This window comes from Cydia amplana, chromosome 1 (genome assembly GCF_948474715.1).
Source record: "Cydia amplana chromosome 1, ilCydAmpl1.1, whole genome shotgun sequence".
NCBI classification, from domain to species: domain Eukaryota; kingdom Metazoa; phylum Arthropoda; class Insecta; order Lepidoptera; family Tortricidae; genus Cydia; species Cydia amplana.
In genome coordinates, this window is record NC_086069.1 from 28,646,064 (window position 1) to 28,661,473 (window position 15,410).

General features: G+C 38.3%; 1 protein-coding gene across 2 annotated transcripts in view; it reads left to right on the forward strand.

Annotated features, from left to right (window-relative positions):
- The first annotated feature begins 276 nt into the window (after window positions 1–276).
- Window positions 277–15,410, forward strand: part of LOC134652257 (pyrokinin-1 receptor-like) — a 95,449-nt gene continuing 80,315 nt past the window's right edge. For both annotated transcript variants that reach the window (XM_063507431.1, XM_063507437.1), the window contains exons 1-2: window positions 277–1,108; window positions 12,845–12,951. In XM_063507431.1, coding sequence (XP_063363501.1) covers window positions 322–1,108; window positions 12,845–12,951 — 894 coding nt within the window. In that variant the 5' untranslated portion in view covers window positions 277–321. The remainder of the gene's footprint in view (window positions 1,109–12,844; window positions 12,952–15,410) is intronic.

A 15,410-nucleotide genomic window follows, 5' to 3' on the forward strand; every position in this document is an offset into this window, starting at 1 on the left:
ACAAAACGCTGAATCACCGAAAAGCCTGTATTTACTCTCTAATTGGAACAATTAATTGACATTGGAGCTCTTATATTGGCTGTGCGAAAGCGTGGTGGAAATACAAGCCACAACGCATGGCGTGGGAATAGTTATATTCACTCTTTGTTAAGTTCGTTAAGCCTCTCTTTATTATTCAAAAACTGATGAGAAAATTGCATTTTATCCACAAGAGTGGCAAACTTACTCGTGTAAGTTACGCATATTTAGGGATGTCTCATAATAGCGTTCATCAAATTGCTTTCTCTTTCTTAACAGGTAAAGTGATGTGATTGCCGCGTGATGGAAGAATACTTCGATGACGTGTTCCTGAACGCGAGCACGAACGCAACCCGTTCGGGGGGCTACGGAGAACCCGAGTCCCTGGACCTGCTGGTTCCCCTCAGCATCACCTACGCCATCATCTTCGTGGCCGGCATCCTTGGCAACATCAGCACTTGCGTAGTCATCGCTAGAAACCGCTCCATGCACACGGCGACTAACTTCTACTTATTCAGTTTAGCGATCTCGGATCTAATGCTATTAGTCTGTGGACTGCCTTTTGAGTTCCATCGTTTATGGAACCCTTATACTTATCCGCTTGGAGAGGCGCCGTGTATAATTCTTGGATTAGCTTCAGAGACATCAGCTAACGCTACAGTGTTAACTATAACAGCTTTTACAGTGGAACGATACATCGCGATCTGCCGTCCGTTTATGTCACATACAATGTCGAAACTGTCTAGAGCAGTTCGTTTTATCGTAGTGATATGGTTTATGGCGCTGTGTACGGCCGTGCCGCAAGCGATGCAATTCGGGTTGGTGACCTACGTGGAGAACGGTCAAAACGTGTGCGCGTGTACAGTGAAAGGTCACGGAGTGCATCAAGTGTTTGTGATATCTAGTTTCGTGTTCTTCGTGGTGCCGATGTCGGTGATAACCGTGTTGTATGCGCTGATCGGGGTGAAGTTGCGCACGTCTCGGATCTTGCACCCGGTGAAGAAATTGTCGGTGGAGAGTAATGGCCGCCCGGCGGGCGCCACGCGGTATAGGAACAGCGCTTCGCAGAGGAGGGTCATACGAATGTTAGGTGAGATTTTAACCCTTTTATACTTCCAAAAGTAATCAAATGTGAGGCGCTCAAAGACAAATAGTAGGCGTAGTATTTATTAATAGGTAAAGTAAGGATGCTAAACACAAATAATTTCGTACATAACACGACGTTTCCTATCAGTATCGCACGTGAATTATATTGCTGTCCCGCCGATGATGCCGCGGAAAAGGCCACTGTCCGAGTGGGACAGCAATACATATAAATGTGCGCGTGCGATACTGATGGGAAACGGCTTGTCAATGTACGAAATTCTTCGTGCCTATCGTCCTTATTTTAAGATAATTGCGAATGATATGATACAACATACTTATTGCCTTATTACAAGCGCAAACAGTCTATTCAGCCACCAAAATCGATGGCTCCCCGGTGTGACACCATAGATAGTCCGCAATTGAAGATACTTCCAGATACGAAGTGCTATATTAAGTAGGTATATCATATCTTGCGAGATAAACATAAGCAATATATTTATAATTAAATACATATAAACCAACCTTGACTCAGGAACAAATATCCGTGTCCATCACGTGAATAAATATCCTTACCAGGATTTGAACCCGGGACCATCGGCTTTATAGGCAGGGTCACTACCCACTAGACCAGCTAGGTCGTCCACTTGTTCTTTTCGCACTTAAAAATAACGTAGCTTTGAGGGGTGATATTTTTTTTGCCTTTTTATGCAAAATTTACAAATTGATCTAGATTAGGTAGAGATTTTTTTTTCTATTTCATTAACCATTCTGTAACGCAGAGATAGGCGCTAATCACAATCTAAATTAGATCGTTTGCTCTTAATTCTATTTTAGAATAAAGTTATTGCTTTCTCTGATAAAATCAGAAATAAAACGGTTCCATTTAAATTCCAGCCTCGTGCCAACGAGTTTCCTAATATACAAGAAAATATATTTAATTACAGATTTATTTGGTACCAGATTTTCAATGAGAGAAAGGAATCTTTTGTCTGTTTGTTTTGGGACAGTAATATCTATCTTCAGAGTCGCATGAACCTAGCTGCCGCCATACAATAAAAAAAAAACAATCAATGTTTTAAAATGAGAATTACGCTCGATTCGCTTCGATTGTATAAGAACGCTGAGGATCAACACTAAGAAATTCCATTTTTATTCCACACCTGAGGGGGTGAATCATTGATTGATTTTTTAATGATATCTTCCGCACGAAATCGCAATCAAAGGTTTGTTTTATCTTTTAAATATTTTTATATCCTTAAATACTATGAACACAAACAAAAAAAAACGGTACCTTATTATTTCATGTTTCCTAAAACTGTTATTTGTCGTCTTTCCCACTTCTAATATCAGAAAGTTATAAACCATGTTTTCCACTTCCGATACACGCGTATCTCCAGAACAAGTCTCACAACTCCCATAAATCTCGCCACAATACCCTCGCAATTGATTCCCTTCAAGGCAATTGAACGCGGTTTAATGCTGTCGCTATGTCGTATAAGCCAAGGAATAATTTAAAGATACTCCAGAATTAGTGTTGTCTTTAAGCAATTCGCGATTATGTATTGGGATATTTTTTCTTTATTTACCGACGTTTCGACACAGGTTTCACTGGTCGTGGTCACGGCTAACTGACGTCCCAGCATAATTTCAAAACAATTTTTTTTGGTTGTATTTAAATGTGATTTAGTATTTGTGTTCAGAACGCGAAAGTTTTAAATGTTATGTAATATTTCTTGTCCTTGGAATTTTTGAGATAAATGTGAAGGTTTTTGTTCCTAAACTGTTTAGACGACAACGGTTTCACTCACTTGAATTTTTAGTCGCTATTGGCGACATGTTTCGAGCCCGTCGGGGGTCCTTCCTCAGGCTCGAGTGCTCGCGGCGGCTGCACTTCGTGCACGAAGAATGAAACCGTTGTCGTCTAAATAGTTTAAAATATGTCTCAAGAATGTTTAATCTCGGTTTTTGTTCATAATTGGATCTGGTGAGGTGCATTTTGTGATCAATTTCTGCTTACTAGTAGCCAATAAGTTCGTTATATCATCGTAAATATATTAAGCATTTTCAATTCATTTTCATCCTGGTTTTCAGTCTGTCGCTATGTGTTGTGTGTAAACAAGACAAGCAATAAATTAGAGATACAAATAAGGGACGTACTTAAGCAGTATTTCCCGTGGGATTATTCTCCAGTTCCCTGGAATTTTCTCAAGTGAGATATCGATATAAATCTGATGGTTTTCGTGCTTAATTGAACTGGAACTGGGGAGGTGTATTTTTTGATCGATTTCTTCTTATTTGTAGTTAATATTTTGCGATGAACTTCGAGACAGAAATAATGATCTTATAATGACTTGCATTTTCATGAAGACATATTAATTTTTTATTGGAAAAAGGTGACTTTGGTGATATAAATATCTTCAATTTTGATACACATCGCGCTGGAAAAACCAGGGAGAATTCAGAAAATATTTTTAGAAGGTACATCACTAATTCTAAAGCTAAATTCGGAATCGTCTTTTGTTGAAAGTAAACCCTTTCAAGTCTGTTTGTGAACATTGCCTCCTAATTTACCCTTTATTTTCAACAATGTCTTTTAATTATTTCTCTGACTTTGCGGCAATTATAATTGTAATTATTTAGTCTAATTTATGAGATACGGTCTTCATCCCGATTGTTCCTTGTCTTTTGGGAGACTAATGAGATTGTATTTTTGTTTTGAGGGACTTCAAAGGTGCCTTTGACACAGATTTCATGATACTGTCTGTTTGGTACTTTTGTATATGTACACACAAATACTATGTATTTTCGTTTATTAAATATTTTCAAATCGGTTAATACTTAATCTATTAGCATATTCCAAACGGGATAGCATAAAACGGAACGCTTTTCTAAAAGCGCGCGACACTGGAAGTTCGAGTGTTCCCATTCTTTTTTCAACGATCTCAAAATCGAAACGCGCCGCATCTGCTCGCTCCATCGAAAGCTTGAGCTTTTAAACCCAAAATCAAAACTACAAGTGTTCAGCACAAATAGAAGTCGTCTGTCGACGCCAGCCTATGAGATTTCTACATATAACACTTTAAACTCTCGCGTTTTGTACACATATTTAATTTCACAAACGGGGCTAACGCAACGGGTAGATTTCTACATTTCATCATCGAAGGAACCAAGACCAGGGGCCCCTGAAGAAGCTGCATACCACATCACAGGTGAGTCCCCACGGTCTATGCTAGTCAAAAACTGCAAATATCCAACACTATCAAAAAAAACATTCACAACTATTCAAATGTTAAAGATAATGAGGTACCTACCTTGTACCCTAGTACCTATAGCCAAGACAACAGTCGTATATCGACAAACGCCAAACGAAAAGTAAAAATGTATCGGGAAGACGGATACTACGAAAAGTCACGTAACTATTTCCCTAGGTACAGTCGCCATCAGCTAAATCGGATCGGCCACGGTGTTCATCACTATATCTGAACACGCACTCTAAAGCCCTGGCAACAGAGGCGTGTTCAGATATTTGTGAGCGCCTTAGCCGCTCCGATATATCTGATGGCGACTGTTGGACATAATATTGGCGTTTTTAGGGTTCCGTAGACAAATGGCAAAAAACGGAACCCTTATGGATTCGTCATGTCTGTCTGTCCGTCCGTATGTCACAGCCACTTTTTTCCGAAACTATAAGAACTATACTGTTGAAACTTGGTAAGTATGTAGGGTGTACTTCCGTTTGGGCCAAATACCTTTCCCCAAATTTCACTTCCCAACAAACGTATCGCAATAGTTTCATTTCCCAAAGGAACCTTTAGCAAAGTTACACTTCGCATATAATTTATTTGGTCAAATTATCATTTGGCATGATTTTACTTTGTCAAATGTTATTAGGACAAAAACTTATTTAGCAAACGTTTTTTATTGGCTAATATTATATTCCAAAAAGATGTTTGATCAAATTGTCACTTCGCAAATTTGACAAATAGGCATCTCTCTATTTAATTTAGTACCTAAATTTGTCGTGTTAATATAAGTAGGTACGATAAGTCTACGTAATTTGGGTGGGTTAGGTTAGGTTTGAACTAGGGCTCCCGGTATCCGTGTTACACGCCGAAACGAATACCCGTGTTCTTAAGCCCGGCGGTGCTAAGAACACGGTTTACACGGAACCGCCGGGATCCGGATACGTATCCAATAAACGTTCCCAAGACACGTTTCTCAGATACGTATCTCCGTTTACACGGGTACTTAACACCGGCCCGAACGGATCCGAAACAGGTTGACCCAATCAATGCTCTAGGTCTGGGTATGTAAGGTCTAATATTGAATATTGACTTGGCGTTGGTTTGGCGTACGATTTTTTTAAAATTATTTGTAACTGTGTTGATATAACATATTTAGCCAACTATACAATATATTAATCGAAGTAGGTGTCCCTATCCTATATTGTCTACTATTTTTAATTTTAAACCTACTCGTCCCTAGTTTAAATTAAAACCTTATTTTTTTTACTATTATTGCTTTTAAGCTAACATATTCGTTATTAATTAATATAATTATATTTCAATCAAAGAAATATATTTCATACATGTATAATTGTGTAAGTAATATAGTTTCGTGAAGAATAGATGTGCAGACAAATACTACCTATATTAGTTAAAAATAACAGTTAAGAAAATAAGTATGAATTACTTCGTGGTTATTTCTTATTATTATCAATTTACTGCTGAGCGAAAACAGCAAATCTGCCAACGACGCAAAAAAAAAGTACACACAAGCGGCATTCGAAACGGATTTCTCGCGAGAACCTTAAAAACCCATGCCACCTTGGTTACCTAGCGATTATATTGTTAAGAACATTAAGATAGATTTCAAAATTGGTAATCATTCATGTTCACTTGGGTCACTTTCACACGAGTGTTCAGGTAATAAATGCCGGCCGCTTGTGTTCCATTCATTAGAACGTGTTGTTTTCCAATACCCTTTTGTCTGATATCGCCGAAAACAAGTAGATTCCCAAACCATTATCAGAACTGCCACAACCAATTATAAGCTTTATGTCGGTGTAAATAAGGTGAACACGTCTACACAAGAAATTGTAACAAATGCAGCGGCAGATACACACTCACACATACATTGTTGGTAATATCAGTAATATGATTGACAATTGATTGAATTTTAATTATAATTATACTTATAGGACTTATATCTACAAATTATTAAAAATATAAGAACTGTTTAATAATGTGCAATTGGTAAGAATATTGTATGTATACCTACCAGATCATGTATGACCAGTTTTTATCGTACAGTCTTCTCTTTGTACTCTTTATTGCTTTTATTTTCTATTACTAGCACTTTATATTTATTGCTATCAAGTTATATAATAAACCCTAATAAAGTATTAGTATTTGAAGTCTTATATAAAATACTATTTTGATAGTAGCATGTAGGTATACCTACTGTATTTCTAATTTTCTACTCTTATTGCAACATTGCAAGCAAAAACTACCTGCTCAGAAAACCGTTTATTTAATTTCGACTCTATAAACTACGAAATAAGGTTAAATATGACAAAAACTCCTGATGAATCTTTTGTCTATTCATTTGTAGCTCTTAAGTACCTACGCCGGTTCGTTCCTTCGCTATTCGTCAAGGACGTCTCCGGAGCCACGGGTAAATAAGATCCGTTTCTTCGAATACCCGTTTATCCGTGGGAACGGATCTTAATTACACGTTTCTTAATTAAACGTGCGGAACGGGCCAGAAAACCGTGTACGTGTTATTCGGAAACGGGTATTCGAAACGTGTAAACGAAACACGGACTCGACCGCGAGCCCTAGTTGAACTACGATCCTCACAAAACTGAACCGCTATCAGATAAGTTGAAATGTGACCTTTATAGAAACAAAATGTCCAAGGTCGGGATAAAGTATTTCAAATGAAAGCAAAAATAAAAATACTGCAGGCCCTCTATTGGTAAGTAAAATATGTAAATTGTATATGCCATGTAATATTTTGGGACATGTAAATTATGCTTAATGATACATTTGACTAAATAATACTTGGTAAAATGAAACTTGACCAAGTAATTATTTGCTAAACAATAACTTGCCAAAAAAAACTATTGGTAACTGAAAAACTGCGACAAGTTGTTTTGCCAAACATTTTTTTGGGAAATGATAATTTGGGAAACATAGTTTGGGATGTGATACTTTGGGAAACGTTTTTGGCCCATTCGTTAGTAAACCGTATGTAGTTGTATTCTGTAAACTGCATTAAGATTTTCACACAAAAATAGAAAAGAAAACAATAAATTTTGGGGGTTCCCCATACTTAGAACTGAAACTCAATTTTTTTTTATCAAACCCATACGTGTGGGGCATCTATGGATAGGTCTCCAAAAATGATATTGAGGTTTCTAATATAATTTTTTTCTAAACTGAATAGTTTGCGCGAGAGACACTTCCAAAGTGGTAAAATGTGTGTGTCCCCCCCTCTAACTTCTAAAATAAGAGAACGATAAAACTAAAAAAAATATATGATGTACATTAATTACCATGCAAACTTCCACCGAAAATTGGTTTGAACGAGATCTAGTAAGTAGTTTTTTTTAATACGTCATAAATCCCCTAAATACGGAACCCTTCATGGGCGAGTCCGACTCGCACTTGGCTGCTTTTTTAGGAGGAGTTTTCGGTGATTTTTGTGTTTTTAATTGTTGTTAGGTTAGGTTAGGCCAATCCAAATAGTTTTTTTAAAGAATTAATCCTAGCAAGCAGTACGGATATGATGGTCGTTCTTGTCTACGTGACAGCGTGATAAAACGGTGTCCGTCACTTTCTTTCCCACGGTGTTAAACAGTGACAGTTATTTTATCACGTGGATAAAGATGGATAAAGCTATCCATAATAGGCTGGCTGGACATCGTTTCAATACCTTCATTTGGTCTTAAAGAATTTCTTTATTTTTGGTAAAATCATGTTAAAAATCCAAATCATTCCGTAGGCGGCTCGTATGAAACCGCTTTTAATTTTCCATTGTCATATAAACTCCGGCAATATTCGTTTTCCTTCCTCTATGGAAGTATTTCGTCCCAAACGCTGTAATAAAACTTTTTATGGCACTTTCATTCATTGGCACAGATTAAATTTGAAACTTTATTTGTTGAAATTCCGGAATATGTTGCTTTTAGGGTTCCATGTCCGCCAGGATTAACATAGACAGAGTGTAAGATGCAGTGAAATATTGCAACCTCTTTATTGTTGTGAATGTTTATTACGTTATAGGTTATATAACATTGTTATACAAAAGAAAATAAGGCGAATTACAAGTTTCGCGCTTTAATGAGGGGTACTTTTTCTGCTCACCAGTTGGCGCCACTGTTGAGTAAGGTCTATGGTAAGGTCTAAAGTACAGCTGTGAAAGTAATTTTTATGAGCGCGACAAATTAAGTTTTTAATTTCAAATCATATTTAATATACTGAAACACATCCAACTTGTTAGTAGAAAAGGCGCAAAATTCAAATTTGTGTGGTTGTGGGTTTCAACCCTTTATAGGGCAAGGGTCTCAAAAAGACCACCCTATAACATCGTCTTTTTGTATTTTTTTTCTTGTACAAAATTTTTTGTGCTATAGATTGGCGATGAGGCTTGAATTGAGGATTTTTTTGAGCCTTGCCCGCTAAAGGGTTAGAATAAGGGTTAAATTTCTTTCATCATAATTCATGTCAAAAGAAACTAGGTACATCAAAGTTTATGTTACTATATTAGCATAATTAGATTTGACGCAAAATTTCATTTGAGACTCTACTTGGGAAATTACTCTGCGTTATTATGCCATTTTCTCAGTCCTTCGCGACTTAACTTTGGTCTTAAAATTTAAATCGTACATTTACATATAATCACTTATTTTGACTTCTATATTGCAACCATAGCAGGCTTCTTGTCCTTTTATGAGGCAAACTCTATTCTCCATACAAAGGTAGTTACGCCCTCATTTTAAAACGACCAGTTAGATTTCTCTGAAACTTTGTACTTACAATAGGATAAGCCATATCTATCTAGTTCTATGTAGCTTCAGATTTTAAGTTTTTCATACAAAACTTGTTTTTGCTCTAATTCGTTTGTTTTATAAACTGGAGGTAACCTATTACAAAACTAGATATACTTACGAGGTGCGGTCCAAAAGTCTCCGGCCTGACATAGGAAATAAGAGCATACATTTACAAAAAACTATTTTTATTATTCGATATATTTCCCTTCTATTTCAACACACTATTTAAATCTGTAAATTAGCTTTTCTATCCCCTTGTAAAAGTACTCTGAAAGTTTGTCCTCAAAATGGGCGTAAACCGCATGGGTCACTTCACCATCTGAAGAAAATCGTCTTCCCCTTAAGTCTGCCTTAAGTTTCAGCCTTTTCAGCCTTGGTAATTAAAGCAGTGTAAATGGGGCTATCGTAGTAGAGAAGGCGCACACTTCTGCTAAGTTTTCCCCGATGTGTGTGCTTGATCACCTTTCGTAACTGTTGTTTAAGTAGCCTCTAGTTACTAGTAGCTGCCAGTCACCGTGGTATTACTTTCTTTTATGTTCATCAACAGTATTCCGTGACAATCCCAGAACATGGTAGCCATGGGCTTTTTAGTAGATTGCGTTACCTTCGCCTTCCGAGGCCGCTGTTCACCATGACGACGCCACTCCTTCGATTCTCTTTTATAGAGGCAATCATAGAACAAAACCATTGTTTCGTCCCCAGTAACAATTGACTCCAGAAAACTCTTTCCATGTTTTTTATAGGCATCCAAAACTTCCTGAGAGCACGCTCTTCGTTCACTTCGCTGTAAGCTTGAAAAAAAGTTTACACTTTCTGTTGTTGTAATCGCCGTGAAATAAAAACCGCAAACAATAGAAACCCAAAAACTATATCCAAAAGAACAGGATAAATGACAATAAAAATGACATATTTTGTTCTTTTTTTTGAAACGGCCAAATCATTCCAGCCGGAAATATTTGGACCGCACCTCGTACCTCATGTCATTGTATGTGCAAAGTGTCATTACAATACAATACGTAGTTTTGAAATAAATAAATAAAATAAATAAATATTAGAGGACATTTTTTTACACAAATTGACTAAGCCCCACGGTAAGCTCTAGGCTTGTGTTGTGGGTACTCAGCCAACGATATATATAATATACAAATACTTAAATACATAGAAAACAACCATGACTCAGGAACAAATATCTGTGCTCATCGCACAAATAAATGCCCTTACTGGGATTCGAACCCAGGACCGCGGCTTCACAGGCAGGGTCACTACCCACTAGGCCAGGCCGGTCGGAAATAAGAACGAAATTCCGTTTGTATGGGAAGGTGAAATTCGGCCGAGCTTGCTGGCGTCTGGCGACTCTTATGGCTCCTCTACACGATGGACCATCATACTGGCCCACTAAGATGGGCCAGCGTGTAGAAAGGGTAGTGGTGTCGGATGGCTTATGACGCGGCGGGCCGCGGGATGGCGATGGGATGGCCACGGTGTCGGTTTTTCGGCCGCACGTCAAAGGTACGAGGGGCGTTCAAAATATTCTCGGTATTGATATCTTACGACCTCTTCTAAAATTTCTTTCGTTACTGGCCGCTAAGGTTTATTCATTGACATTAAAAAAAAGTATAATTCGAACCGAGATAGTCTTTTGTTTTTCTGCAATTGCTGAACAAACATGAACATCATGTGCGAATTGACAATGTTAACTAAATTAGAACATCGATGCGTGATAAAATTCTTGACAAAACAGGGTAAAAATCAAAAAACCATAAAAGAGGAAATGGATTGTGTTTACCGTGAGTCTGCTCCTTCTTTATCTACCATTCAAAAGTGGTCAAGCGAGTTTAAACGCGGAAGGGAGAGTATTGAAGATGACCCTAGACCTGGCCGGCCTGTAGTAGCTACTTCACAAGAAAATATTGATAAAGTGGAAAAACTTATATTGGAAGATGGTCGAGTGAAGGTAAAATCTATAGCACAAGTAACCAATCTCTCTATTGGTACCGTACATGATATTATACATGACCATCTTAATATGTCAAAAGTAAGTGCAAGATGGGTTCCGCGAATGCTGACTCGGCTTCAAAAAGACATGCGTGTAGCTTGTTGTTCCGATTTTATTGACCTGTGCGGTGAAAATCCTGATGAGGTGCTGCAAAGAATAGTTACTGGAGATGAAACCTGGGTTCATCATTATGACCCAGAGAGTAAACAAGAGTCCATGCAGTGGCACATTAAGGGTTCAGCTCATCCCAAGAAGTTCAAGGTCATCCCTTCAGCTGGCAAGGTCATGGCCACGATATTTTGGGATTGTGAAGGAGTATTACTAATCGATTATAAAGAAAAAGGTGTAAATATCACAGGACAGTACTACGCTAACATTCTACGTCAATTAAAGGATGTAATTAAAGAAAAGAGGCGAGGAAAGTTAACCAAAGGTATTCTGCTTCTGCATGACAACGCCCCCGTCCATACGGCTCATATTGCCAAGGCAGCTATTGTTGAATGTGGGTTTAAAACTGTTACTCACCCACCGTATAGTCCGGACTTAGCCCCCAGCGACTTCTTTTTGCTCCCCAATCTTAAAAAGGATCTGCGTGGAAATAAATTTTCTGACGATGAAGCATTGAAGGCGGCAGTGGAGGAGCATTTTTACACGAAAGATAAAAAATATTTTTACGAGGGATTAAAAAAAATAATTGATCGATCTTTTAAGTGTATGAACATAGGGGGGGAGTATATTGAAAAATAAAAATATCACACTTTTCGTACTTGTTTGTTTTCATTCTCATACCGAGAATATTTTGAACACCCCTCGTAGTGGGCCAGCGATGGCGCGTACGCATCTATTACACGTGGCCCATTCCATAGTGCGTGCTCCAACCATCGCATGGCCATCTCGCTTGTCCAGCGCTGGGCCATCGTGTAGAGGAGCCATTAAATATGGCTACCATCAAATTTATTATGATAATTTCCCTGAAAAAGTCTGAAACGGGTAATGTGTGTATGTAGGTATACTTAGTTTCAAGTGGCGGCACGTCCCTTCCTGTCACTCTCAAGTTAAATTGCGTCTCTATTCGCGAATATTATCTATTACGAGGCTATTCGAGTCCCTCATCCACTCTAATGTCGTTTCCGTGTTGCATTAATACATATTTATGCAAATATAATTATTTAATATTTTGGATGGAGGTTGGGGGATAAGAGCGTGTTTGGGTCGTCCATCTTTTTTACTACAATAAACTGAATATAAGTTAGTTAATGCATGAGAGTTCGTTCGCGTAGAAATTGTTAAAAACGTTCAACCCGATTTTCACCCCCTTAGGGGATGAGATTCCAATGCTTCTTTAACGGAGCCCATTTCATACCAGAGTCCATTTCTAACAAAAAAATGATAACTTTGTACTGAAAATGTAGAAAAAAGTTTTCTCAGTGTAACAACTGTGAAGATGTAGTTTCCGGCGTAAACAACCTTTCAGATTAACATTATGTAAGTCTTTTACGATAAACAAAGTCATAAAAAGGACCAAGTAAAAGTTTTAGAGGTTAATATAAATATGTACGAAGGTCCCAAAACTACATAATAATATCTAAATAATGGTTAAGGCGAGGGAGTTATTATACTTAAGTTAAAAATAGTCATAGGTACCTTAATTTAGAATAGGATGCTAATTCCGATATTTTGTTCTTCAGTGGCGGTGGCACTGTCGTTCTTCGTATGCTGGGCTCCATTCCACGTGCAGAGGCTGCTTGCCATCTACGGGAAGAGTCTGGAGCATCCCACGGACACTTTCTATCTGGTAAGAAACGTCTTGAATTTAAATGTAATGTTTAAAAAAAAAAGATGTGTCCCGCCGAGTTTCTTGTCGGTCCCATATTGGGGTACCCTCCTCCGATTGACGGAGGGATTTAAATCTTCTCGAGCAGTGGTGTAGGGTTAGAGCTGGCGTAGCTTTATTTGACGTTCATCAGCGCATTGTAATATATATGCCTGCTTGAAAAATAAACTATCTTTATTTTTATTCTTATTCCCATGGACCTAGAATATTACGGACGGACTGTCACCTAAGACAAACTGTGACACTGCAATGGCGGCCGGTTTGAATATGTGCGTGTAGACGAGTGTTACCATGTAACACAAATTTCCCCTAATTTTATTTTATTTATTAAACTTTACACATAAATTAACAGTATAACACCAAAGCACTTATGTGGTATATTACATAATTATATTAAAATATTTATACTTACAACAGAACAAACTTATAACAATGAGATCAGGGATGCATTTTAACATTATAACATTATATTATTTATCTATGCACCTTATCAGTTTCCTGTAAAATACACCAGCACTATCAGCAAATATATCTACATCATCTGACTCCAGTATGATGCGGTTAAGAGCAGTTTGGGCCCGAGCGGTGGGAGCGTTGGCGCCGCGCCTCGTGCGCGCGCCGGTGCTCGCGAACAGGCGCCGCCGCCGCCGCGCCGGCACCGCGCCGCCCGCGCCGCCGGACCCACCCGACACGCCTGTTGCGACGTTTGCCCGTGGCACCTGCAGTCCCATTCTCTCAAGCACGGATGCGCCATCTACTTTATTGTGAAGTAGTTGGCGATAATGCATTATATGTAGCAGCTTTCGTCTAGTCTCTAGTGTTTGAAGGCCGACCATTCCTGGTAAAACAATTATTTTTAATATCGTGCTAGTTTTTTTTTTAATTTAAAATAAAAAATTAGGACAGTTTTACGTTAGACAATAAAAAAGGTGTGTACGTATCTGATTTTATAGGTCTTGAAAATGCGCAATATTGCACAATTACTGTGCAAACATTATTTTCAATACCTAATGATATTTAGCATCGTAATGAAATCAGTTCGTCATGTTTTTTTTAATTTATACATTTAACTTGAAACACATCTGGTTTTGAACAAAAAAATTATAATACATAACAAACAAACGTTAAGTATCGCTCCTTAGTATCGGGAAATTACCATACCGACCTAGTTTGAAATGCACAATCAATAATTTAACCATTTACCTAAATGATCTCTTAATAAATAATGATTTAATAAGGGTATCAATGGATAAAGGGGCATAGTGGATCAAGAGGAAAGGATGCAGCGGATGAACTGGCCAGGAAAGGCTCAGAGACACCGGCATACGGACCCGAGCCCATTATACCCCTTCCAATATCCTACATACACAACCAACTAGACCTACATCACAGACAACTGCACAATAAGTACTGGAATGAAATGGACACATGCAGGCAGACTAAAGATATTTTACCGGAACTGAACTACAAGCTCACCAAAATACTACTGAAAACACCTAGGCAACAACTACGTAAAATAATAGGACTTATCACAGGACATAACACACTAAACAAACACCTACACAATATGGGTAAAACGGACAGCCCCTTGTGCAGAGCATGCATGGAAGAAGAGGAAACAACAAAACACATACTCCTAGACTGCAAACAGGTAGAAACATACAGGAACAAATACCTAGGAACTCCGAGCACACTAAAAGAGGCAGTCAGCAACCTGAAAACACTGCTAGGTTTCATGGAGGAGCTGGGGTGGTTAGAGTAGCGCTACCTCGTTTCACGCAAAATAGGCACAATGGTTGTCGATTTGCGGAAAATGCCCAGAAACACTAACTAACTAACTAAGGGTATCAATTACCCTACTTTCGGGAAATTACCCTATTCATGTTACTGGTCACACTCCTGTTTTGCAGTTTGATAATTTATAAACAACAAATTATCGTGATTTTACGTACTAATTGATAAACTTAAGTATGAAAAGTTATTCCGTGACTTTTTTTCTTTCGATCGGTACAATTCTAGCAGGATTTAACTACGCATGCCGGCATATTTTATATTTTTCTTCGACATGTTTACTTCAATGACGTTTCGATTCGTCTGACGGCAAACTGGTGGATGTGGGCTGTCAATGTGTGTGTGTCACGCGTAAATACTTAGAAACTGGTGGATGTTGGAATCACAGCTGTGTTGTAAGCGAAACTCTGTCCGTAATATTATAGGTTCATGCTTATTCCGTCAGCTATCTACATAGACAGGTGGAAATCGGCCTGTTTCGAGAAAAGTCGTCGACATCTCTTCTAAATACCTAAAACTGGTATGGATGTGTTCCTCGTGATCTCTAGAATACGAAATGACCGGTTTTAGTTTATGGAGTGGGGGACGGGTCGAAAAAAAGGGGGGCAAAGATGGCGGCCGACCATTAT